Source organism: Anarhichas minor, unplaced genomic scaffold (assembly GCF_050575085.1).
Source record: "Anarhichas minor isolate MPS153535 unplaced genomic scaffold, ASM5057508v1 ptg000054l, whole genome shotgun sequence".
Lineage (NCBI taxonomy): Eukaryota > Metazoa > Chordata > Actinopteri > Perciformes > Anarhichadidae > Anarhichas > Anarhichas minor.
Window position 1 is genome coordinate 1,262,993 of NW_027466500.1, and position 23,654 is coordinate 1,286,646.

Here is a 23,654-nt window from a genome sequence, read left to right on the forward strand (position 1 = left end):
GCTGTTTTTTATTCAGTTACATTTCTTCAGCCTTTCTCCTTGAAGCTGAACTGGCGCTCTGCAAAAGACGCCGCGTTTCCCAGTGAGAACATTTCCTTTCATTCTTCTGAGGCAGGAAAGAAAAGAGGAAAGAGCCCTTTTGAAACACACGTCCACCTCTAAACAAAACCATTATGTTTTTGACCAAAAAAAAGTCCCCACAGCAACATCCTCGGTGTGTTTTTCTATGGGAAAGAAGATGCACTCCGTGTCAATAACATAGCTGACAATGCCAATACTTTTCTCATTGTGTGGTACCACAGAGGAGGTATAATATTACGCTGTCCATTCAATGAGGAGCTCAGACCGAACAAAGAGAGATCCCCAGGTTTCCTTTGCACCCTAATTGGATCTGTCAGGAATATGAAATAGGTTGCACTGTATGTGGCTCTGTCTTTTAATGGCGCTATTTATGTAGAATAAAAATTGTCCACTAGCTTGTTAGGATGTCGACTCTGATTCCTAATGGGGTTGTAGAAGGAACTTTAATACGCGTAACTAGTGTGTAATGATGGCTCTCCGTGGCGTCTACAGTATATACAGCCGCGCTGACTTAATGGCCTGCATGAGGACAGGAAATGGAAAGATGCTGCATGTTGAGCAGCAGCTAACTTCACGAGCAACACTTTGGCAGTCGTCTTCTTCTTCTGCTGCCCCTTGCACCAACTCTTCCATCACTCCCTCGTCCTCTGTTCCCACGTATGTCTCCGGTATTATCGAGATATGTAATGACCTATGTCGCTGCAGAAGTTTTCGGCCATGTCGCCCATGCCCTGGTCTGTTGTGATGCTCTCTTCCTGTGCCGTGTCTTTTTTCTGTCTGTATTCAGGTTTTTCCTACCCCACTCCTCTCGTCTCTGTCTCTCCCACGCTCTCCACGTGCATGCTTGTGCCGTCAAAAGCCACCGGCGGCGAACGGTGGACCCCGGGCTGCTGTTTGGTGCCAACACATGTGCCCTTGGACTTTGGTGCCAAGTCTCTGTGTGACTTTACTTTGGATGCCAAGGTGTTTTGTTCTGCCTGTCACAATCAATTCAGACATTATAACAAGGTTAAACACCAGGCATCTACAAGCGAGGTCTTTCTATCAGCGGTTTCACTGCACCTTTCTTTATAGTGTTAGTGTACAACTAAGCCCGTGTTCAGATAGACAACAGTTTACTTAATCCAGATACACGTAAAAAAACTCTTTTTGTGCAATACATGCACACATTCCTGTTGGATTACCCGAATCTATGTCATGATACAGTACGTTTTGCCCGAAAAGATCACAAAACAAGACTTTTCTTAACTGCAGCAGCTAGAAGTCCTTTACCTGCGACTGACTTTTCGTCAGTGTCAAAATGATTTCACAGTCAGACCTTCTCCTTTCTCTTGTGCAGAGAAAAACGTTCCCCAAATACACGTCTAGTCTGGAAAGAGATCTGAAGCACACGACTGTAGCAAGAGTTTTCACACATCCCGTCTGTTTGAGTATTGATCCGATGTAAATTTCAGCCTCTCCCCCCCCCCCCTTATGACATTGTAGTTGTAGCTTTTGTTGAGCTTAGAGCACACACTAATCGCATTTTGCCTCCTGCCATCTTTAATTAGTTGGCTAAAGAGTTTGTGGATAAAGCGGAGCGCCCTTGGGGAAAGTTGGCCAGTCTTGAAGGACAATAAAGAAAAAAAAAAACCGAGGAGACTTAGGCGTTGCTTTGGGAAAGATTAGAGTGGTGTTTTTTTTTCTTTGACCGGTGGGAACAGAGCCAAGCATCGGAGCCAAGCTAGCTCAAAGTCTCTCAGAGTTAGTTTTTTTCCCTCTTTAAGTCCCTCCCTATCTGAGCTTTACTTTATCTCTTTGCCTCCCTCGGTCCCTAAACGTGTGATTGATTTTTCAGACCTAGAGATCTCGGGGGCAAGATAGGTGTTTATTTTTGAGCCAAACAATTGTTTAAGTTGATCTAGCCATAAAGAAAATCACATAATATACTTCTGACTAGTGTCTGCATGACGTGATGCAGCTTGTTTATTGTCGTTGGAGTGCAGCAGATAAAGTAAATTTTTTAGGAATTGTAAGCCAAACTGATGTATGTGTTCCAGATATTATCATAATGTTTTGCTTTCAATGAAACAGTTAAATACATTAATGCGATAATGCAGTATGTCAGCATATGGCATCATCCATTTGTTCACTTCTACAGACCTATTTTTAGGGGCCTGCGGCAGCAGAGAGGGTGCTGAGGGTGTTGTCACTGCACTTAGCCAATACGGTCCATTTGCGTCTCTGGCCCTCTCTCTCTCTTATATGTTTATTTCTCATTCCTGCGAGGGAACAGTGAGCGGAACATCTCCCAATTGAACTGCTTTTAACCTTACCTATGATGAGTGGGTCACCTGTATAAGGTGCTAGTGAGCAGAAAAGTCAGGATGCCGTTTCCTGGATGCGTTTGCAGCCTTCGCAAAGTTCTTAAAAAAAGGCTGCAGCTCTTTTTTTTTAAATATTTTAAATTAGACTCTGCGATATACTCGGTGTGGTATCAGTGGAGTGAACTATTGCCTTGGTGTAGGTGAGCAGAGCATCTATTATCTGCGTTGGAGTTTTTGATCGGGTGGAGTGGGGGCTACATATGTTGATGGTGCATAATATCCATATTTATCCTCAGCATCATTTATGTGCATCAGCAGGAAACACTGCTGTAAAAAAAACACCTGGAGAGAAGGGTACATGAGTGATTACATTACCTCGCTGTACATAAATAGGTTTCTCAAGATAATGAAAGGCTTGTGTGAACTGTATATTATAATGCACCTCCATGCATTTATCTATGACAGGATACAACCCTCAGTGATACATTCGTCATCCAGTTACAGCTCCAAGTAGAGATGGGAATTGATAAGATGTTATTGATGCCTGTGCCACTATTAATTCTGATTATTGGTCTGATTATTCATCCAATCCCCTTATTGATTGTGGAAAATAATGTAGGCCTACACAGGTTTAACACGGTGTAGAATGTCTGCCTGATAACATTTGAACATGTTAACATAAATGACAACGCTTGGGACCTGGAAAACAAATGTAAAACTGACAAATACCTGATAAAATGTTCTCAATCAAAGAGAGATGACCATTTTACAGACGTTACAAGTAGCCCTGTCCTCCTCCTTTGTGAAATGAAGCCCCCCTTTGGATCGCTTCTTCCTCGCCACCATGACTATGGTGGCATGTTTCCAGTTTGACATGATGATACGTGATTTTCTTTTTTTTTACTGTCAGAAAAACTTGCCGGTGTCGATAAAAGGAATTGATAATCTCAGAGGCGTACAATTCCTATGATTCAGACAATTTGAAACTGGATCTCAACTGGAACCGCCTCTCAATTCCCACCCCTAGTTCCAAGGCCAGGGACTCAGCCGGGTATCAAAAATCACTTTTCAAACACAACCTCGCCATTAAAGCTCGATATTGAAGCTTTAATGAGAAATCCCTTTCAAAGTAGAAATCCTCCTCGACATCGGTACAGCACAGCTCAGAGAATGGGTCGTTTGTAGTGGACCCATGAGAAATAAGGACTGTTCTGCTTGAGACGGCACAGCTTAGCAGCTGTTTCATACCCTCAGTGGTGTTTATCTGATAATGCCAGCAATCTTATCAGCCCCTACAGGTGATATAAAATACAGATTCTAGGGATTATTGAGATAGCTGCTGATGCTGTTGCTCCTGAGCTAAAGCCACTGGTCTGCCACATTTTAGATTTGCATTACCGCGTTTGCTCCAGATCCATTCAGATTACAGTCTGTGTCTCTAATATCACATATGTGCTTCAACTCAACGTAATACACACACATCACTATGGATGTACAACATACTGTGTGCCCAGCAGCCTCTGGCTTCACTCTGCTCGGTCACATAATGTATGTTTCAGCACAATGTGACAAAGAGCGACTTACATTCATAAATTCAGACGGTCAGCGGTGTTTAAATCCAGCACACAAGCTTGAACACACACACACACACACACCACACATGAGGTAGCTCTATACACACATACACATGAGAGGAAGCGTGTTCACAATAAATCCAGATGTGCCGTGAAAAACAAGGCAGAGAGGAAGTGCATCACATGATGTCACTGATGGAGGGGAAGTTTTGGCTGTACTGGGTCTGGTTGAACATGACAACACCGGGGCAGTAGCACAATTCGTCCACGGGCTGTTTGTATAAACACAGAAGCCTTCTATGTAAATACAGAGACATACTGTTGCTGATTTTGTTCTGAACCAAATGATCAGACCACTTTATTTGGAGGTAAAACTGAAGGTAAGCACAGCTGAACTGTAATAGTCCGTAAATGGACTGGAAAAGCGTGTGAATGCAAAAGACAACCAGGGCAAGTACGGACGGCTGAAGGTGAATCAGTATTCAGTCTGTAAACTGTGATTGATGTTCTCAACAAACAGTTTGATTTTAATCTTGCAGATCATCTATGTCTTTATTTTTTTTTCTTTGATTTGATTGTCTCACTGCTGGTGTTTCCCGCCGTGTCCCGCTTCTTTTGAGCAATGTTGCTGCTTCCCCACGTCTTTGCAATTAATTTGGGGCGAGCGCTACGTTTGATCTTATCACCAGTAAGAATGATGGCCAAACCCACGACAAAAAAAAAAAGCCAAGTTGGAATTATCCTTCAAGGTTACTGCACATCTTCAAGATATAGTGTGCGGTGATCTGTGCAGCACATATAGTCTGATCTTAAACTCTTTAAGGTCAGGAACATTCCTGTGGTCAGCGGGTAGATTAATGCAGTGTTGTATTTTAGACCGCTCACACTGGCCATACCTATCAGAGAAATGTCAAGTGCCGTAAAGCTTGAAACCCCAAAAATCAGGTCTCTGATTAGCTTCAACGCACTTTATTGCTATACCAGCCGTAGCCCATCCAATCATTGACATCTCCCGGCTCAATACCCAGCAGTCACGACGACTCCCGTTCCACTGCATCAGCGTCGGTGACAGATCGCTCACCCCGACCCTTATGTTAAAATGATACATCAGCGCCAAGTGAAAGTTCCCATTTCCACCGTGTTTGCGAGGTAATGGGGTGGAGGATGACAGATCGTGTGCTATTATCTCATTGGAGAATCAGCGCGGCTTCCGTGAAAGCGCAAAGAGTGGGTTTAATGGCGTGAGACATTTTTTAAGAGGAGGGACGGGACGGCTCGTGCGGTCTGGGACTGGAGGGCTGATGTTCTGGGATGTGTGCAGTCATTGGAGCAACGGCTGGTGTTCTATTAAAGCAGCTGTCTCGCGCAGCACAAGTGCTCCTACAGCTTCAAATTAAAAGTTGTCTGTGTGTCAACTTTTAGGATTTCAAACAGGATGGCATGGGTGTGGAGGGCTGGAGATGATTCATATTGATATGATATTTTTTTTTTTTTTTTGACAAGACAAAAAATTAAAGGAACGGGAAGAAAAATGAAAGTCAAAACCATCTTTAATATGTTTCTTTCTGCTCAGCTCTTAATTGCATATTTTCCCTGAAGACAAAAAAAAGTATGGCTGAATAATGAGGCTGCCCAGGGGAGCCACCATAGATTAATTGGACAGATAGGAACCCTCTGACATTAACATTTATCCATTTGTTTACTCTTTTTCAATGAATAATAATAGGCCACCTCCCTTGAAGATCCCTAGTCACTCATTAGTTCCGGTATGTAGCTTGTTATGGATGGGAATATTGAAGCAGCAAAAAGCAAAAACCCCCAAAAAAACCAGTTCCTCTCAGTGCTGGGTAGGCATACAAAACCTCTGTCAAGAGGTTGTTGAGAAAACGTCTTTCTCTTTAACGTTTAATGAAGATTCCATGCAACTCCACACACTTGTTATCCGTACCTCAGCTTCAGCATTACAGGAGGTACAATGGACTTTTGCATTCTGTTTGGCAAGCATGCAAATAATCAACAGCATGTTTCCAGAAAGAAGTCGTGGTGTAATATTGAGGACTACAGTTACTCATCTATTTCCCCTGAAGGGAAATAATATGGAAGTGTGCTGATTTTCTTTCACATTAAACTTTTCACTTCAAACCCAGATCCCCCCCAGATCCCCCCCCCCCCCCCCCCCCCCCAAGAAAAATATATATTTAGTTTAAATGAAAATTTCTCCACCCAAACACAATTGTTCACAGTAAAAAAAAAGTGGGTTGATTTAGCAATTGCAGAGTACCACCTCTCAAAGTAAATATATATTTATATATAAAAGACATTAAATCCTCTAGCAGAGAGGGGGTTGAGGTTGGGTTTGCACTCTTCCTTTAGTGATTAGTGTTTTAATGATGATCAGTGCAAGATCTCCGTAGATGAACTGTTTGCATCGTTACTACAGTAGATCAATTAAGCATGTGTTCGGTGCTATCAACGGCATATCTTTCTCACGTCTCCCCATATAAAGAGTTAATGTTTCACTGCTTGGTAATGGTGGTGATGTTGCCTTCAGGCATTTTGAGTTTGCACCGTCGTCATCCAGAATTCATACTCTCTTTTAGCCACACGTTCATAAAAAGTCCAAAGCATTTATTTCCACACAAACTGCCTCAGCGGTGCAGTCTGTGGAGAGGTGGCTGACCGTACTCGGAGAGGAGTGAGACATTGGCCTGGATTCATGTGCAGGGTTCACTCTTACTGTACTGATGAGAGCATCCCTCCCCCCCCCCCCCCCCCAGATTTGCGAAACTATTCCCTGTGCTGGTAATATGACATCATGCTCTTTGTACGGTTACGAGGGAAAATATGTTTCGTGCAGGAATCATTTTATGGTCTTAAATATTCCGGACGTGAAGGCCAACAGCTATGAAACGGTTCATTCTCTTAACGGCTCTGCTGTCACTACCGTTAGCTGTTGTGGTTTGGTTACCAACCAAAAGGGGAAATAATAACATTAATTTAGCTTCAGTACAAGTTAAAATGTTTCACATCCACCAGACGTGTGCTGTCGTTAGAAGGATCAAAAGGTTTGGGGTTTGACACAACAGCATATTCTTGAATCCTTGTTTTGCACCTGCAGCCTTCTAATTTCACCCGTATTCTGTTATCAACTCTTAAGACTTATTTAGACTCTATGGTAGTTAAAAGCAGTGCTCGTAAAAAGCAATGGGTGGTAATAGGAAGAATATCTGGAAGCATGGAAGATAAGGTTTCCATCGCCGTGCTATTAAAGAAAATAAACCACTTTAGAGATTTAAAGAAGATATGAGAGAAGGAAGGCGTTCCCAGAGGAAAGAAATGGACTCATACTATCACATGCTTAAACAAATATCTGACAATTGATCCACAATCCCACGCTATGGACATATACTTCTATCTTAAGGCATTCCTCTTACATAGTCATACAGCCGCCTCTCGCTGGTACAACCCACCATCAGTGTCTGTACTTCTGCTGGCTACTTCCCAACAGCCACTGATCAGAAGCCTCCTGTTCTTTAAGCTATAAAAACAACACGGTAGAAATGAGCTATTTATTGTCTTTCTTTCTCTAATGACCGGAATCGTATCCTGGAAAATGTGTCGTCTGTTCCTTGGTGAACTCTCAGCAGAACGATTTAAAAGTCGTCTCTCTCAGGGACTTCTAACGAAGCAAAGAGGGATCTTCACTCATTAATGAGCTATCTCTGCTTTGGTCAGTCAATATTTAAATAGGCTTGGCTGATCAGCCTGTTTGTTTGGTATCGGTCTGCTGCCTGCAGGAGCGTTTATGGTGGACATGTTTTCGTCTGCTCTCTCGTGGATGTGACTTTGGAGTGGAGGGACTCATACGCTCAGCTGGTCTTTCTGTCCAATTCCACTGTGGTCCAGACTGAACAATCTCCACAAGTATAATATGGAAAGCCATGATTTTCTAGACATTCATGGGCCCCAGAGGATGTATACTAATGACTTTGGTGAACCACTGGCTTTTCCTCTAGCGCCACCATGAGGTTTGCATATTCGGTTAAAAGGAATACATCCCAACAACTGTTGGTTGGATTGCCATGAAATCTGGTGCAGACATTCATTGTTCCAAGAGGATACATCTGCCTGCATTTGGTGTGAAATGGCTCGAAAACTATTTTGTGAATTGCATGGAATTTTGGACACATATTCATGTTACCCAAAGGAAGACTTGTTATAACTTTTGTGTTTAAAACACCTTTCAAAACTAATGACGTTCCCATTCGCCTCAACTGTGATCTGTACTAATTAGCAGATTATTCTAAGGCGATAGAATGTATACCTGCTAAACATTAGCATCTTAACATTGTCATTGAGAGCTTGTTAGTATAAACTGCCGTTAGCGTTAAGATCAAAGCACTGCTGTGCCTGAATACTGTCTCACAGAGCCGCTAGCGTTGCTTTAGACGATAAACCTAGTTCAACACAGATAAAGGACACGAAGATACTGGGAAGCCCGTTACCAAGCGGATTCCTCTTTTTGACTTACTGTATTTTCACAAGCTACAGTTATGTGGTTGTTACCCAGAGAAGCACAGATGTACTTGAGTTATCTTTGGCAGCCCGAGAAGCCGAGTGAACGAAGGCACTCCTCTAATTCTGGAGTTCAGGAGATTTTTGTGTTTCGCTCCCTCCACTCCTCCCTCCTTCCCTCCCTCATCTCCTTCCCTCCCTGGTTTCCTCTGGCTTCGCTGTCTTTGTACACTCCAGCGCTCCCGCTACAGTCAAGCCTAAGCCGATAGGACACTGAGCTGTATGTAAATCAATTTGGAACGCCAGCCGTATGTGGAAATAGAATTAAACTTGTCAACCACACCTCTTTAGTTCCTCCTCTTTCTTTATCTCTCGTCCCTTCTGTAGTAGTGTGCTCTTTTTCAAGTTCGGCATACAGTACCCTACGTAGCAGCTATATGAAGGCTTAGGGTTAGGCTCGTGGGGGAGAAGGGATTAAAAGAAATCACTGAAGCTAGCAGCCTTCAAAGGAAGCAGAGAGACTGCGAGAGGAGCCACATTTCTCTCAAATGGTTTCGTGCTCAAGGCGCTTTGTGTAATGGTGAATTATGACATGAGGCATGGAGTCACATGTATGGAAATGAGGCTCAGCGCTTTACATTCGCACAGAACACTGTACCTTTTTGAAAGAAAAAGAAACTTCGGTTTGATTTGTTCTTTTCAAGTGAAACTCAACAACAGCAACAGACTGTAATGAGGTTTTTTTTTCTGCCCGGTCGCTGCTTTGTGATATTCATATCTGCGGCAGCCATTCATTGATTGTTGAGTCGGATGTACTGTATGTCAGCTATCCACTGATGCCAAGAGACAGAAAGGGAACAGGAACATTTTCATCTGAGACTATTAGTATAAATAGCAAATCTGACTCCTAATTTTGTTCAAACAACATTAGCGCGGACAACACACGAGACTCTAAAGGACAATTTCGAAAGCTATTCATCTGGCTTTGAGAAAATAGTCAATAATTAATGCCCTGAATTAATTTTCAGAGAAATCCAATAAATGCTGAAGACCAGTTTGATGATAAATATGCTAAAAAAAAGAGATGAGGGATTATTTTTGAAGAGAAATAACAGTGTTTTCTTACTCCCAGAGACTCCATTAAAGAGCCCCTCATCCATCACAATTAACCTGGGCGACTATTAGTGAATCTGTAATTAGACGTGAGACTATCTAATGAATCGCAACACACACGTAGGAGCATCGACTCAAGCTATTAGAGGAGATTTATACATTTGATGAAAACGTTTTTTCAACATTTTTGGAAAAGAAAGTCAGAAAAGAATATATGTATATTTCATCAGACCAATTCTCATCTGCCATTCTCCATCTAAACTGTATTTGATTAGCTGCATGTTCCTCTAGCCAAACACAGGGATGGAAGTGGGTAGTTGTTGCTTAGAATAGGTCGGTATAAGCACATGAAAGTATTCTGGTATTCAGAGAGAAACGGCACCCTCGCCTTCCTCCTCCTCCTCCAACCGGCTTCAGTGGTTAAACACGACCAACACGTCTCGGGTGCAGTGGGGATGACATTCTCTATCTGCTCTCAATGAAAATGTCAAATCTTGTTTAGAATACACTCAGGAGAAAGTAAATCCAAGGCCTGTTTTTTAAAAGGTTGCAGTCAGTCCAACCGCTCCGATGTATTTCTCTCTCTATAGCGGGTCAGTAAAAAGGCAAAGAGGGAACACGGTAGAGCTGTAAAGAAATGAGAACCAAGGGCTCCTTTCCAGCTGTGTGAGGTACACAACCCCACATCACAGAGCTAACAGGGCAAAGCAAACTCTTCTCAAACACACAGCAAACCCTCACGGCCTCATAAAGCTGTGTACTCCTGCCAAGGAGTTGATTACAGGCCGATCCCACCATGTAAGAGCTGCAGCTCTAATACAGTGTGTGTCGTAGTACCGGGGCCCACGCTGCTCCCAAACGCGCCCTCAAAGTACGGCACGTGAGCATTTGCGTTGGAATTACCGCTCAAATGACACAAATCCCGTCTTTACTGCAAACACATCCCGTATTAGAGCATATTGAATTTGCCCTCCTTTCAACAACAAAAACATCACAGTTTTGCGCTGGTGTTTTCATGAAGTGGTTGTTTATCAGTGTCCCTTTTCAAACACTGCTTTTTGCAAGTTAAGTATAAAGATGCCTATTTGGGGATTTTTCCATTTTTCCACACGCTAGCCTCTGATGTGTCATCCATTTTTAATGAGACATACCGGGCTCTTTAAAGTGATTACCGGCCGCCAGCTTATCACATCGGTTTAAGAACTCGCTAATAGCCTGATAAGGCACATTAAAGCCATAATAAGTATTTAATGTAGTTAAATGTGGTCAGGCTCGGTCTGCGGAGGATGGATCCTTTTTTAAGTGGGTCATAGAAAATTAACTTTCAATGTACAGATAAGATATGAAATGGTCCTGAAGTGTGTAAAAACGTACATTATTGGCTTAATCCACCCTCATCTAATTTGGTCCGTGCGAGCTGTGTGGGATATCAGAGCGCTGTGGGATGTGAATGATTTCCGCTGTGATTTGGACAAACACTGCCTCCCAGTTTTTTTTAAATCCTCTCCATCTCCTCCTCTGTCTTTAATGCATCTCGTGTTTTCTGCAGAAAAGAAAGTCAGACAACTTGTGACATTGTTCTGAAACGTTTTGTCTGCTTGTTTTATTGCTTTATGTTCATCTCAAAAAATACATTTTGGACCGGAATCATGTCACATACAGAGTTTCATTTTTCACTTGCTGTTACCTTCTCACCTGCTAGTACTCCCTCTCTCTTTCTTACACACACACACACACACATTCATGCAACCTGAGCTCATCCTGCCTGATGTCAGTGCGATTATGCAGCTGCAAGAGATGGGTGTTCCTGCTGCTCCTCTGCCAGTGCTCGGGGTGGGGCTCTCTGCGTCCATCTGCTCATGGCCCTTGGAGGAGAACCATCACGCACACACACGCAGACACACAGTTTAAAATGTGTCCACACACACACACTCATGTGCACCACAAACCTACGTGCACGAAATAATTCCCTCAGCAGGGATTCAGAATGCCAGGGGATTCAAGGACACGTACAATAAATTCACATCTCATACATCCACAGGAAAAGTCTCTCCTGGCCTCAGAATGCTACGCATGTCATCCACATTATCCCCCAAATCCTCACAAGCAACACTAAAAAAAGTCGACTAAAGGTCGAGTTTTGTTAGTTGTCTTAAAACACAGACTTTTTTCACTTCACATTCACAGTGTTGAATAAATACCTGGGTGTTTGATGTGTTTTCTCTCTCTCTCTCTCTCTCTCTCTCTCTTCTTAGGGGTCTTTTTGCAGGCCATTACACTGAGACACATTACCGGGAGGATGGAAGTGCAGTCACCGGTGCTCACAACTTCACGGTACGATGACACTCAAGTGCTTTTGACATTTACGGTCGAGTTGACGTGCAGTGACGCTGTAAAAAAGTGTTTAAAAGTTTAAAAGTGATCACGAAGACAGATGTTTTCGTTTAATTGTAGAGGATCGGTATTCTAGATTATAATCTACGCTGAACCTAATGTAGGATTGAAAATAGATAGTTTATTTTGATTGTTTGTTATTCTCAGCTATAATGTCAACCATGTGCATTTGGAAGCCTCTGGCTGTTGGTGACCAGCACATCCATCCTGTGGCCTACTTCATGATAAGCTGTGTTTTATGCCGGCTGGTTTTCAGCCAACATGGCCATCAGGATTTCATTATGGAATCCCCTTTTAGCAGCTGATCTATTCCGGAGTACTTTTGACTTTCTGTTCCATGTGCATGCTGGCCGTGTTAAGCAGAAGAGTGCCTGCTACTCTTGAAAATGAAGAAGAGATTGATGTTCAATTTGAGTTTTGAGTACTTGTCGAAGCTATTCTCACTGTGCCACTGTTGGAGAACCGGTTCTGTATTGTATGATGGAGGTATTTTTTATTTGAATTTAGGTTGAAAGCAGCCATTGGATAACGTTTCTTTGAAAAGCATTCTCTCTTTCTTTCTTACTTTACAGACTCTTTTGATCTTTTGCGGTTTAATTCAATCAGTGTTTAATTGAACGGTGGTGAGGACAGTTTGACGCTTACAACTCGGAGGAGAAATGTTTGGTAATTTGGCAATGGCTGACAGGTCTATTTCCCTGCAAAGCTATACAAACATTGTTTTCCACTCTCTCTCGCTCTCGCCTTTAATCTTGAGTGGGAATGGTGCTGCAAGCATTGCATCAGGCTGTCAAATAGACATACTGTATTGTCTTAGATAAGCTTTACGCAGCGGCACAATTTCACCACCTGCTGTCACTGAACTGCAATCATCCATGTGTTAATCCGGGTGCAACGGAAAGATGTGACGAGGTAAATATACTCTGCCGTTTTATGAATTATCCGATAAGACGGAAGAATCTAAATATAATGACTTTGCTGCGTCTGCTCTAGCACACAAGTCAACACCTATAAGATAAACCGGAGCGGGAAGTGTTAATTATTCTTCCAACCTTAAAGCCACTTAAGGGGGAATATAACCGGATTGTAAGGGGTTAATGGAGATGTGTTCCATTTCTGCTCTGCTTTGTGTAGCTTCAGGAAATCTAAAAAATGAGCTTATAACATATTTCCCTTGGAATGCATTCAGCTACTTTAAAAGTCACTGACACATAACTGAGGAAGACAATCACTCCCCCTGCCTGTGTTCTTGTATAAAAAGGTGAACTAATCTAGGTCAAGCATAGCCTAAGCACAGAGCCTTTGTAGCTGCTCTATTTTTTTACGCTAAATGGAATGAATCTCCCTTCCATCACCACCTGGCTCAGTAACTTGCACTGTACTGCAGAAAAAAAAGAATCTAACCCCAAAGTATTTCCTCCCGCAGTTCAATATTTGAGATGAGAGATGGTCGGCGTAGTGACTAATGACAGTTGATTTAAGAGGCCCGGAGTGCTTCTAGACAGTAATTAGAGGTGTGTGTTCCCTCTTAACGAGAGTCGCTTCCTCTGCTCTCCTTGTGCTCGGACAACTGTGTTTTCAGTCTGATACAGAGTGTATTCAGACAGACCGTATGAGAAAAATAATGTTTTGAACATTTAAATCATGTAAAGATGATGTATGAACGTGAAAATGAACATCATACTTCCCTTTTTAATATACAAAATCTACCTCTTTTAGAATAACTGCTACTACCACGGGGAAGTGCAGGCGCATCCGGACTCCGATGTCACCCTCAGCACCTGCACGGGCCTTCGGTAAGAAACATAAGCATCATTTTGTATTCAAGCAGCATCTCAACGCTGCCCTTTAAGTGCTATTTGCCGCTGCAATGTTTGTATTTACTTAAGTCACTCTGCACAGCAGCCCATTGCTCTTTAGCCCCTTAAGCCCGCTGTCAGTAAGTTGGTGTGTGACTCGTAGGAATTGGAGGAAATGTCACGCCTCATTGTCTTTGTCCACAGAGGCATCCAGTTAATATCGTTTTGGCAGTAATTGGCTTCTTGCTGCTGCTAATGACTGCAATGTCATCTCCTGCTTAATTATACAGCAAGGAAACATTTTTGGAAACAGAAAGTGTTTAGTTTGCCATTTTATCAACACGATAGCTGACGAACAATTTAGGAATACTAATGATCTGAAAAATGAGATTATTTCAGCGACAAAGTGCACATAAAGAAGGCTGAAGTACTTTGTGAATTTTATGGAGCTTTTGTGCATAAAGCCACGAGGAGCTCTAATGATCACAAGGTCAATGTTTAGAAGCTCTGTGTGGCTTGGCCCTGTTGTCAAAATACAATCTTTTATAGTTTGACTCCAGTAAAAGTGAGCCTGTAGAAAGAAAGTGCCACCTGAATTGTAGCATATTCCATTTGAGGTGAGACACATTCAGTCAAATTGTGGGTTTGGGTGACTGGTTATGCTTTCAGGCTTTGTTTTCAGACTTGCTCTGCTGTCTCTGCAGAGGCTTCATCGCACTTGAAAACAAGACATTCATCATTGAGCCGGTATCGGGACATGACACCGGTGCCCACTCCATCTACCGGGTGGAAGAACTCACAATGAACCCAGGAGCCTGCGGCCATGGCTTCAACATGTCCTCTGTTGCCCCTGAAAACCACATCAAAAGCCCCTTTCAGTCCTTCCACACAAGGGTGAGATTTGTATTATGGTTTTTTTATTGCAGAAGCTGTATTAGAGCTATGGATATGTGGATATCACACTCCAAAACTACATAGTCATCAACCTGAGCAGATTTCTTTGCTGTATTTAATTGTCAAATATTTCTGAAGGGGGAGGCTAACATTCACTTGATGAAAAATAAATGGGCGTTTGACCAAAGATCAGCAAACTGGCAAGTAGACCAGTTTGGATAAGTTCCCAGAGGGTGTTGCCATGAGCTTGACACATTTTATCTTCGCTTAGAGCCCAAAGTAGAGGGACCATGCAGGTTTGGCCAAGGATTTGCATGGAGCAGGTGCAGCATCCATCTGCCACTATTCCCAAGCATTAAAAACTCCATTTGAGTCAGGAAGTAAAGCGTACCAACATGCCGTATGACCCGGCATGCTTTGTGTAATGTCCTGGGAAACGAGATAGAAATGCTGGTGGCTTAGCAGTAGCTTTTAGGGAAACTTGCCTATTTATTCACTTTCTTGCCAAGAGTTAAATTACACAATTATGTCTCATATCTGTATGTTAAATATGAATCTACAGCTAACAGTCAATTGGCTATTTCCAAAAGTAACAAACTTGGCCTACCAGCATATCTAAAGCTTACCAATTAAGTTTTTTTATTACAAAAACTGCTATTTTCCAGTGCTTGAAAAAGTACCCAGATATTAAGGAGGAAGAAGCGGGCAAAAGTCCTTGAAAAACATTTTCTTTAACAAATCTCAAAATATTTCTAACATGCAGCATTTCTGTTTGTTCCTTCAGCATAAAAGGTACGCTCAGAAGACAACCAAGTACGTTGAGCTGATCATTGTTGCGGACAACAGAGAGGTAATGCAACATTCCCAAATAGAGTGTTTGAACAACAGACAACTACACACTGACAGCAGAGCAGCCCTTCATGTTATAAGCAGAAGGAAATCAGGGTACGCTGTAGTAACTGTAGAGCGGATCCCACTGAGGCTGCTGAATTAGGTCAGTGTGCAACAAGCAGTGCGGTCTTGTGGCAGAGGCTCCGTTTTGACAGGAAGTGCTGAACGATTCCCCAGCCGGCCGGACAGGAAACCGGAAAAAGCGGTGTGGATACAGAAGAGTCTCCCATAAGCACTGACAAGCTCATTGTGGGGTTTTTCTCCTGGCGGCCCTCTGCTAATGCCCCCGACCTGAATGGAAAGCAAAAGGAAATAAAGAAAGAAACGAAAGGATAATAGGGGATCAAGTACGTTGTTGAAGTCCAGCACCAACGCAGGTGGATTCACAGTAGGTTAGGAATAGTAAATCTGACTTTGCTGCAGTTTGGATCAAAAGCTTTGCCGGCTGTCAGATCTGCCAATACACCTGCTCCCTGCAGCCTTGCCATTTGTCTCTCTAACACTAGGAGATTTTTCTAGATCCAGATGGTCACAGCTTGACAAGCTGCCTAACACTCAGGAAAACGTATTGCCTTCGTGGGTGTCCTGTGTTCTTTCATGCTTTTTAGTTCTGAAAATGACTGTAACTACGGTGTCATTCACGTCCTCATCAGCGCCTCTACGTCTGGGTGTAAATGCTCCTTTTTCATCACATTTTTGTTTTCCCAGTTTCAGAAACAGGGGAGGGACGTGGAAAAGGTGAAACAGAGACTGGCAGAGATAGCCAATTACGTGGACAAGGTAAAACAACCTCTCCCCTTTTGCACAGAAGGGATAAATCACTTTATTTAAATATAAATATTACTGGCAGCAGAGATTAATGGGTTGACTGTGTGATATATTAATATCCCACGAAAACAGCTGCTTTCAGTTTGTCCAGAACCTCTTCTAGCTATGGATCTATAGCTAGCAGATGCAGTGGGCAGATGGATTTACTTAAGGGAGGCATAGATAAAGACATGAAGAAGACGTGCACTGATCAAGTGAAAAACATAAAAAGAGACGCTCTTATTAATGCACATAGGAACTTTCATTTAATAGGGACATGGATGTATAATAAGAACTGGATACCAGACCCCAAGATGGAGCCTATTCAATCCAGTCGCTCTCCACCCACATACGACAAAAAGTTGTAAGAAAGGCTGAGCGGCGGTGCGTATCCAGTTCTTACTCTACGTCCATGACTCAGGGCTGCCATACTAAGAAACCAAAGGTGAAAGTGTCTCACACATCTTTTTGAAAGTCTTTGATCATTCACGTAACCTAAACTCTATAGCTCCCCTGGCCTTTTCTATTCCACACTGACTCCCTGCTCATCAACAGTTCTACAGGGCCCTGAACATCCGGGTGGCTCTGGTGGGTCTGGAGGTGTGGAGTGACTCTGATAAATGTCCCATCACCCAGGATCCCTTCTCCACCCTGCACGAGTTCCTAGATTGGCGGAAAGTCAAACTTCTGCCCCAGAAACCTCATGACAATGCTCAACTGATAAGGTGGGTATTGAGCCCAGTAATGTTATTGGTACACACGACAACCGACCCATAAAGGGCCATTAGCTACTATGTCACTTATAATTTACATTAGTGCTAAACCATTTCCCAGAAGATACCATGGGTTTTTAATGCCCAGTCAGCCATTGTTCCCCATTAATTAACTAGACTATGTGGTTACCTGGAGGTTTATTTATTGTTTAATTGGATCTCCAGTAGCTGCCATCTTTGCAACAACTACTCCTCCTGGGCTCCATATCAGAATATACAGTACAGTACCACATACAGTAAATACACACCCTTACATGATTCTATATCAAACCAAACATCTGGCAATAAAAATATTTAAATGATAATACAATCACAACTCAAAGATCTTATCTGCCTTCAAAAATACCCACTCATGTAAAATATGGCTCTGTATATTAACTTTCCATGCGTTTATCTTTGGTTGAGCTGGCATTATGAAACCTCTCCTCACTTGTGGATACTTCCAGAATATAGTATTTTTAAGTGTAGATAATAATATGGTTGTTTTAAAACATATTGTATTTCCAAACATCTGAACCTGGTAGGAAGTTGGTGTCAACAATAAACACGTTGTGGGTGACAAGCTGAAAGAAACGCACATCAGCTGTTATGGTGCTGTAGATCTGAGCTCTTTTCTCGTACGCTGTGTTTTATCTCCTTCCCACCCTGCTTCTGTCCTTTGCAGCGGGGTTTACTTCCAGGGCACCACCATTGGCATGGCGCCCATTATGAGCATGTGCACAGTGGAGCAGTCCGGAGGCATTGTCATGGTGAGTATAAAAAAATATCCTTGCTGCTCCCACCCTCCTCTTCCCTTATGTAGCCAGATTGTATCAGTGTAGACATTGTTCAGATTCAGCAGGCTAACACAATCCAGACACAAAAGGTGTTTTTTTTACTGTTTGCTGGCAGGACGTCATGCTTTTAAACCCTAATAATATTTGTGCTGGCACTCCCTCAACATTCACGGTCTCATCAATACCACAAAGGAATATGTAAAAAAAAATGTACAATCAGAGGGATACGCACCCTCCTTTCTAAGGTCATTTGAAGTCGTCCCATCATTCCATCATGCTGTCTAAACGGCTCGGTGTGGCCGAGAGGTAAATCAAAGGCCACATTGTTTGAACAAAATCACATTTACATTTTTATTAGATGTGATAAATTGTTCATACCAGCTCTCACAGAGCCCACATTTTATTATTTTTTTACACTCAACTGTGCGTCACCCCTGGTACACAAAAATGATTGTACATAGTAAATTAGCTGCCTGTCGGGTGCCTGATGTAGCACTTGATACCCATGCTAAATCACAAAGTGGATATCAGCCCAGTGCCGATGCACCAAGTCCAGATGTGTATCCCTCCCATTAATAGATATGTTTTCTGCTCGCCGTGGCATCTCCAGATGTTTGTCTTCCCCATTACTTACAGATAGCAGATGGTTTGGCCCGAGATTAAAGGGCCATGTAACCAGTTAGAGGGCGGACAGATGAGATGAACCATTTCTCAAACCATACACCGCCATGTGTTAATCAGCCTCAAGTCCTTTATCTGGTCCACATGTTCCTCCAGTGTAAACGACATAATGTTACTCATTTTGCCATTAAACTCACATGAGTCTTTAAATGTGAATGGTTTGGTTTAAACTGTAACAGTGAACAATATCCCCCTGTTTTATTATGCGGCATTCTGCACGAAGTTACTTTCTCACATGGTCGGGAAAATGATCAGAAAGATTATCTGAGCGTTTCTTGTAACCGACACTATCAAATGCTCACTATCACAACAATGGCTGAATAGCTGCTTCAAAATAAATGACTGTGGCTTCTAAGAGTTTCATCCATTTCTGCTGACTCTGATATAACTTTAGTTTTATTTTTGTGAGGAGGCACGAATTGCACACACACACACACACACACACACATTGAGACACACGCTGATAAACATGACAGTAGCAGAGGAAGAAGTTTTCCCATCCGTCTTGTTAGAAGGCCGGGTGCATCTCCCCACGATGCTGCTCTGTAATCACAGTAGAAAATAGCTCGACTTGCCTTCAACTTTGACTTATGACCCAGTTTTCAAAGGAAGCATGTGTTTCTCACGGTGAAAAGATTTGAATACTGCAGTAAGATATACTGAAGCTACGTCAGAGAGAGGTTACCAGGTTTGCTGAATCATGCACGTTATTGAGAATGTAGCATATAACCAACATGCCACCAGTTATACAGCATTTATCTGTCGTAAGGCTTTTCTGGTCTAAAGTACAGGGGGGCTACTCACAGTCACAGATGTTCGTGTATGGATTAAGATAACTGGCTGCTGACAGCAGCTTCGTACATGAGATTGGTATCATTCTTCTGATCTAACTCTCTGCCAGAATGTGAAGAAGCAAAATGTGACAATAATGTCAATGTCACAAAAAAAGATAAGAATATGCGTCCGATATCAATGTGGGAAATGTCTGCAAAATCACATGTAAAGTGTGTTTAACTGTGTTCCACTGTTACGTATTAAACACTTTAACACTTCATTTTGTGTACCTTTTAATTACAATTTGTTCACATTAATTGATTCAAACAGTGGTATGTAGCTGATGACACACAATGATCATTTTATCCCGAGACGATTCTATTGGAAGATGATGGGGTACTATAATTATGTCATTCATCCTTATCCGTTTGTCCCTTTTCCAGTCTCACCTTGGCATACACACACATACAGAACTACATTGACTTCCTTTCTCAGTCACCCTTCAAACTCCCCCGTCTCTATCTGCCTCCCGACCCGTCTGACTGCAAACCTTCCACCTCTCCCTCGTCATTCTCCATCTCCGGCTGCCTTGTGAAGTGCAGTTTTCGTGCTTATCAATGCAGCAGCGAGTCACACGGAGCTAGGTTTGTGGAGCCGACTGCAGTCGCTGTCTCTACTAGCAGCGGCTATGATTGGGTCTGCAGGGGTAATGGAATGGCAGATGAATTCAGGTCTCCGTGAGGAGAATGAGTAATAGAAGAATGATGAGGTGGCAGATTGGAAGGTTGCCCAACTGTTTTGGGAATCTGCTGCTTAAAAATTGTCTTCTTTGAGTTTAGTTTTCTTTTTTTCCCTCTTCTCTTCTCTTTTTTTTGTGAGTAACAGTGCACTTCAGTATGGCTCGGCTCAAAGCTTACTCAAGTAACTAGAGGTGCAAAATTAATTTAAATTTGAACAAAATCGCAACATGGCCTACTGCAATTACCAAATCTCGGGACGCACAATATCTGTTAATGGCGAAATGCGTGTCAAAATAAATAGTGTCGTGCTGCACAGACGTCCTGTCCTACACAGCGTATTCTCCAGAGTTAAGAAAACATCTTTGTTTGGTACAGATCCCTGCAAAAATCATAATGATGTAAAAGTTATAATTACCTCTAGTATTGTCATTACAGATGACTAACATGTTCTCATGTTCCGGTGTGTCCCGTTGCAGGATCACTCCGAGAACCCACTGGGGGCAGCGGTGACTTTGGCACACGAGCTCGGACACAATTTTGGGATGAACCACGACACCCCAGAGCGCGGCTGTGGCTGCAGGATGACCGTTGATCGTGGAGGCTGCATCATGACCCCCTCCACGGGGTGAGATTCTGTCTTTTTTCATACAAAACGGTACCCATGTTGAGAGTACGAGCTTCACGATTTAGTAGACAAATGTGATATTAGCGTTTATACTGCTGGACTATTTAAAAACATTAGCTCAAAGGTTTAAAATCAGGACTTTAGGCTGTTTGTCTCTGTTGTGAATGCAATGATTTACCCGTTAAAAACCTTGTTCCACACAGCTAAGAGATTCAAATGTCTGCCATTGTAACTTTTCTTAATGAATTCGGACGTCTCTTCTTACTTATACAGTCAAAAAAAGACAGCTCTACAGGTTGGATCATTTTCATCCGTCCATCGTTTGTGTTGTTGAGCGAGAGGAGGCTCACACACACACACACACACACACACACACACAGTTTGGCCTGAGACTAAAGCAGCTGCTCTAGCATTCTGCTCGTGTTGCCTGGGATGCTGAGATAACGCCGCTTCTGCAAGTGATGGACTCTGTGACTGTTAGTAAACAGCGAGCCGATAAGGCGAACCCAGAGCGCAATACCAGATTTCACTTCTGGTCCGGTGCCAGTCTGGTTTGTCTGATGAGGAATCCTGCAAGCCACCGATGAATGTGGTCAGGAACGATTCCACGGCACAAAGACTAAAGGCTGAAAGACACAGTTGCTGTTGAGTTTTTCAAAATACAAATCAAAGAAACCGCTCACACGGACCCACCCACCACACACAGACCAACATCAACCCTAGCTTACATCTGTCTCACACATTAACGATCGCGCTGGGGTTAAATCATGCACGTTAGTGCTGGTGGTCGATGATTTACGAGGCTACATCGACGAATCGTCCAGGGATCTGTATCAAGATCGTCTAAGTATGTTATGCGTTTTAAATAACTATCGGCTGATGAATATGTGTGGATGAAAGACAGATGACAACAGGCTCAATGTATAGAAATGTAGAAACGGGGAAATATAGTTGTTAGCGGTCTATTTTGTATTAGATTAACAAGAATCTTAAAAGTCTTACAAGCTGACTTTGTTAAAGCAATGAGCAGATACATAACATTAAACGCATTAAAAGTAGACTTTAGTCATTTTCTTAAATCAGCAGAGAGACGCAGTAGAAGAAAACCACAGTTATGAGTTCAATTCTTTAAAAATGCCACGAATCCAGAACAGAAAGCACATCAATAATGTAACATGTAACTATCTACGGACATGTCGGTCCATGACGTGTCCCAGACAAACTAGAATGACCTTTCGCAGTACAAGTAGAACACAGGCGGGGTGGGGGGGGGGGACTGTCAAAAACTCTGCTTGTTTTTGAAGCCGCTGGCACTTGTGAGCGCATCCTGCTGTACTCGTGTTCTATTTTACACCACTGGATTTATGCAGTGTAGCATTAACATATGCACTCTGCATAGCGACATGACGACTTTGCTTTAGCTCATCGCCGGCCCAAAGATGTCTAAATGATGTCATGCGGAGCGTTTAGAAAAATGACTGCATGATCTACAGAGATGAAAAATGGGTCACGCTGTTATTGAATTCTTTACAACAGAATAGGTTTATGAAGCACCGTCGCTTCCTTTAGGCACCGTCTGCTGTATGATTATGAGAGCGGACACATTAATAGTTGAGAGAAGGTCATTAGTGACCTTTCATTCTGAAACTCGCTCCTCCATAATAAATGAGATAAATCCATACACAGCGGGACACGCTGACATTTTGCCTGGCAATCTTCTCCGATTCCAAGTATCAATATTTCCTTATTTAATTATCAATATTTGAACTGTGCATTGCTCACTGCAGTCTGCATGTTTGTACTCAGTGAAGGTGATTAATGGAGCTCACTGATTTACAATCAAGTCAACTAACTCAGCATTTCACTTCATAGCATTTCTGTTAACCAGCCGTTTCATTTTCAACTCTAGTCCTTTGACAACATGTCGGACAGTGAATCCACGGACCCGTCACGTCTTTCAGCTCATTGTTTTGGTTTTTGCGGTCCATAACTTTACCGTTTTGGTTGTCTTCCAAGAGGCCAAAAAAAAATCAATTGATACTGCTTTAAACTCATAAATCTCACATCTCCTTCCTTTGTTTTGACGTTTGATGTTAAGGGTAAGATCAACTGTGTTGTCTAGAGTAACAATGTTGTTGTAGACGATATCAGTCAAACTGTGAGCCAAGCTCTTAGTCTGAAGTTTTCATGGTAAAAATTCCAGCTTAAAAGATGAAAAGTATGACTTTAGCCAAGTTCAAGCTCGACGTAGCCAGTTATCTCCCAAATAATGAATTTCCTGAACTATCGCCCCAAATTCACAGTTTCCTGTTCACAAAACCAATAATTTCATAAACCAATCTAGAACTCATTTCCCCAATCACAGATCTGATTTCTTTATTTTATATACATATATATTTATATATATATATATAAATATATTAGCATCTTCCTTTGACCCTCAGCACAGATGCCTTCAGAATGTTAAACACATTGTTGTAAGGCGGTGTAGCTCCTTTGACTGTGTGTTTGGAATATTCCCAGCTTAGACTTGCTAATGGAGGAGAGGACGGGCTGCATCCAAATGACGTGATTATCAGTGACGCTGCCAGCTGCAATCAGGGGCGGGGGTGCACCGAGGTTGAGAGGTGCTTTATGCCTGGATGGACAGGCGGAGCGAGGAAGCGCTGGCTTTATTTGTCTTTTATCTCCCTCGGTGGTGGAGCAGGAAGAGAAACACAAAGAGAGATAGCGGTGGGATTGAGAGACAAACAGGAGAAAGATGACAATGAAGGTATTGTTTAGGTACACATGGACGTCTATGACAGGCGTGTGAGGCCGTGAAGTCTGGCCACGAGAGATTTCATAACAATGAGGGGAAATATGAGGGACAGGGGGGGGCGAGGAACAAAGTTGGACATTTTGGAAGTAG

At 42.6% G+C, this 23,654-nt stretch overlaps 1 protein-coding gene across 1 annotated transcript in view; it reads left to right on the forward strand.

Moving 5' to 3' along the window:
- Nucleotides 1-23,654, forward strand: part of adam12b (ADAM metallopeptidase domain 12b) — a 61,152-nt gene that overhangs the window by 15,893 nt on the left and 21,605 nt on the right. The window contains exons 4-11 of the mRNA XM_076075810.1: nucleotides 11,845-11,923; nucleotides 13,703-13,779; nucleotides 14,487-14,676; nucleotides 15,461-15,526; nucleotides 16,276-16,347; nucleotides 16,930-17,099; nucleotides 17,812-17,896; nucleotides 20,595-20,743. Of these exons, the coding sequence (XP_075931925.1) occupies nucleotides 11,845-11,923; nucleotides 13,703-13,779; nucleotides 14,487-14,676; nucleotides 15,461-15,526; nucleotides 16,276-16,347; nucleotides 16,930-17,099; nucleotides 17,812-17,896; nucleotides 20,595-20,743 (888 nt within the window). The remainder of the gene's footprint in view (nucleotides 1-11,844; nucleotides 11,924-13,702; nucleotides 13,780-14,486; nucleotides 14,677-15,460; nucleotides 15,527-16,275; nucleotides 16,348-16,929; nucleotides 17,100-17,811; nucleotides 17,897-20,594; nucleotides 20,744-23,654) is intronic.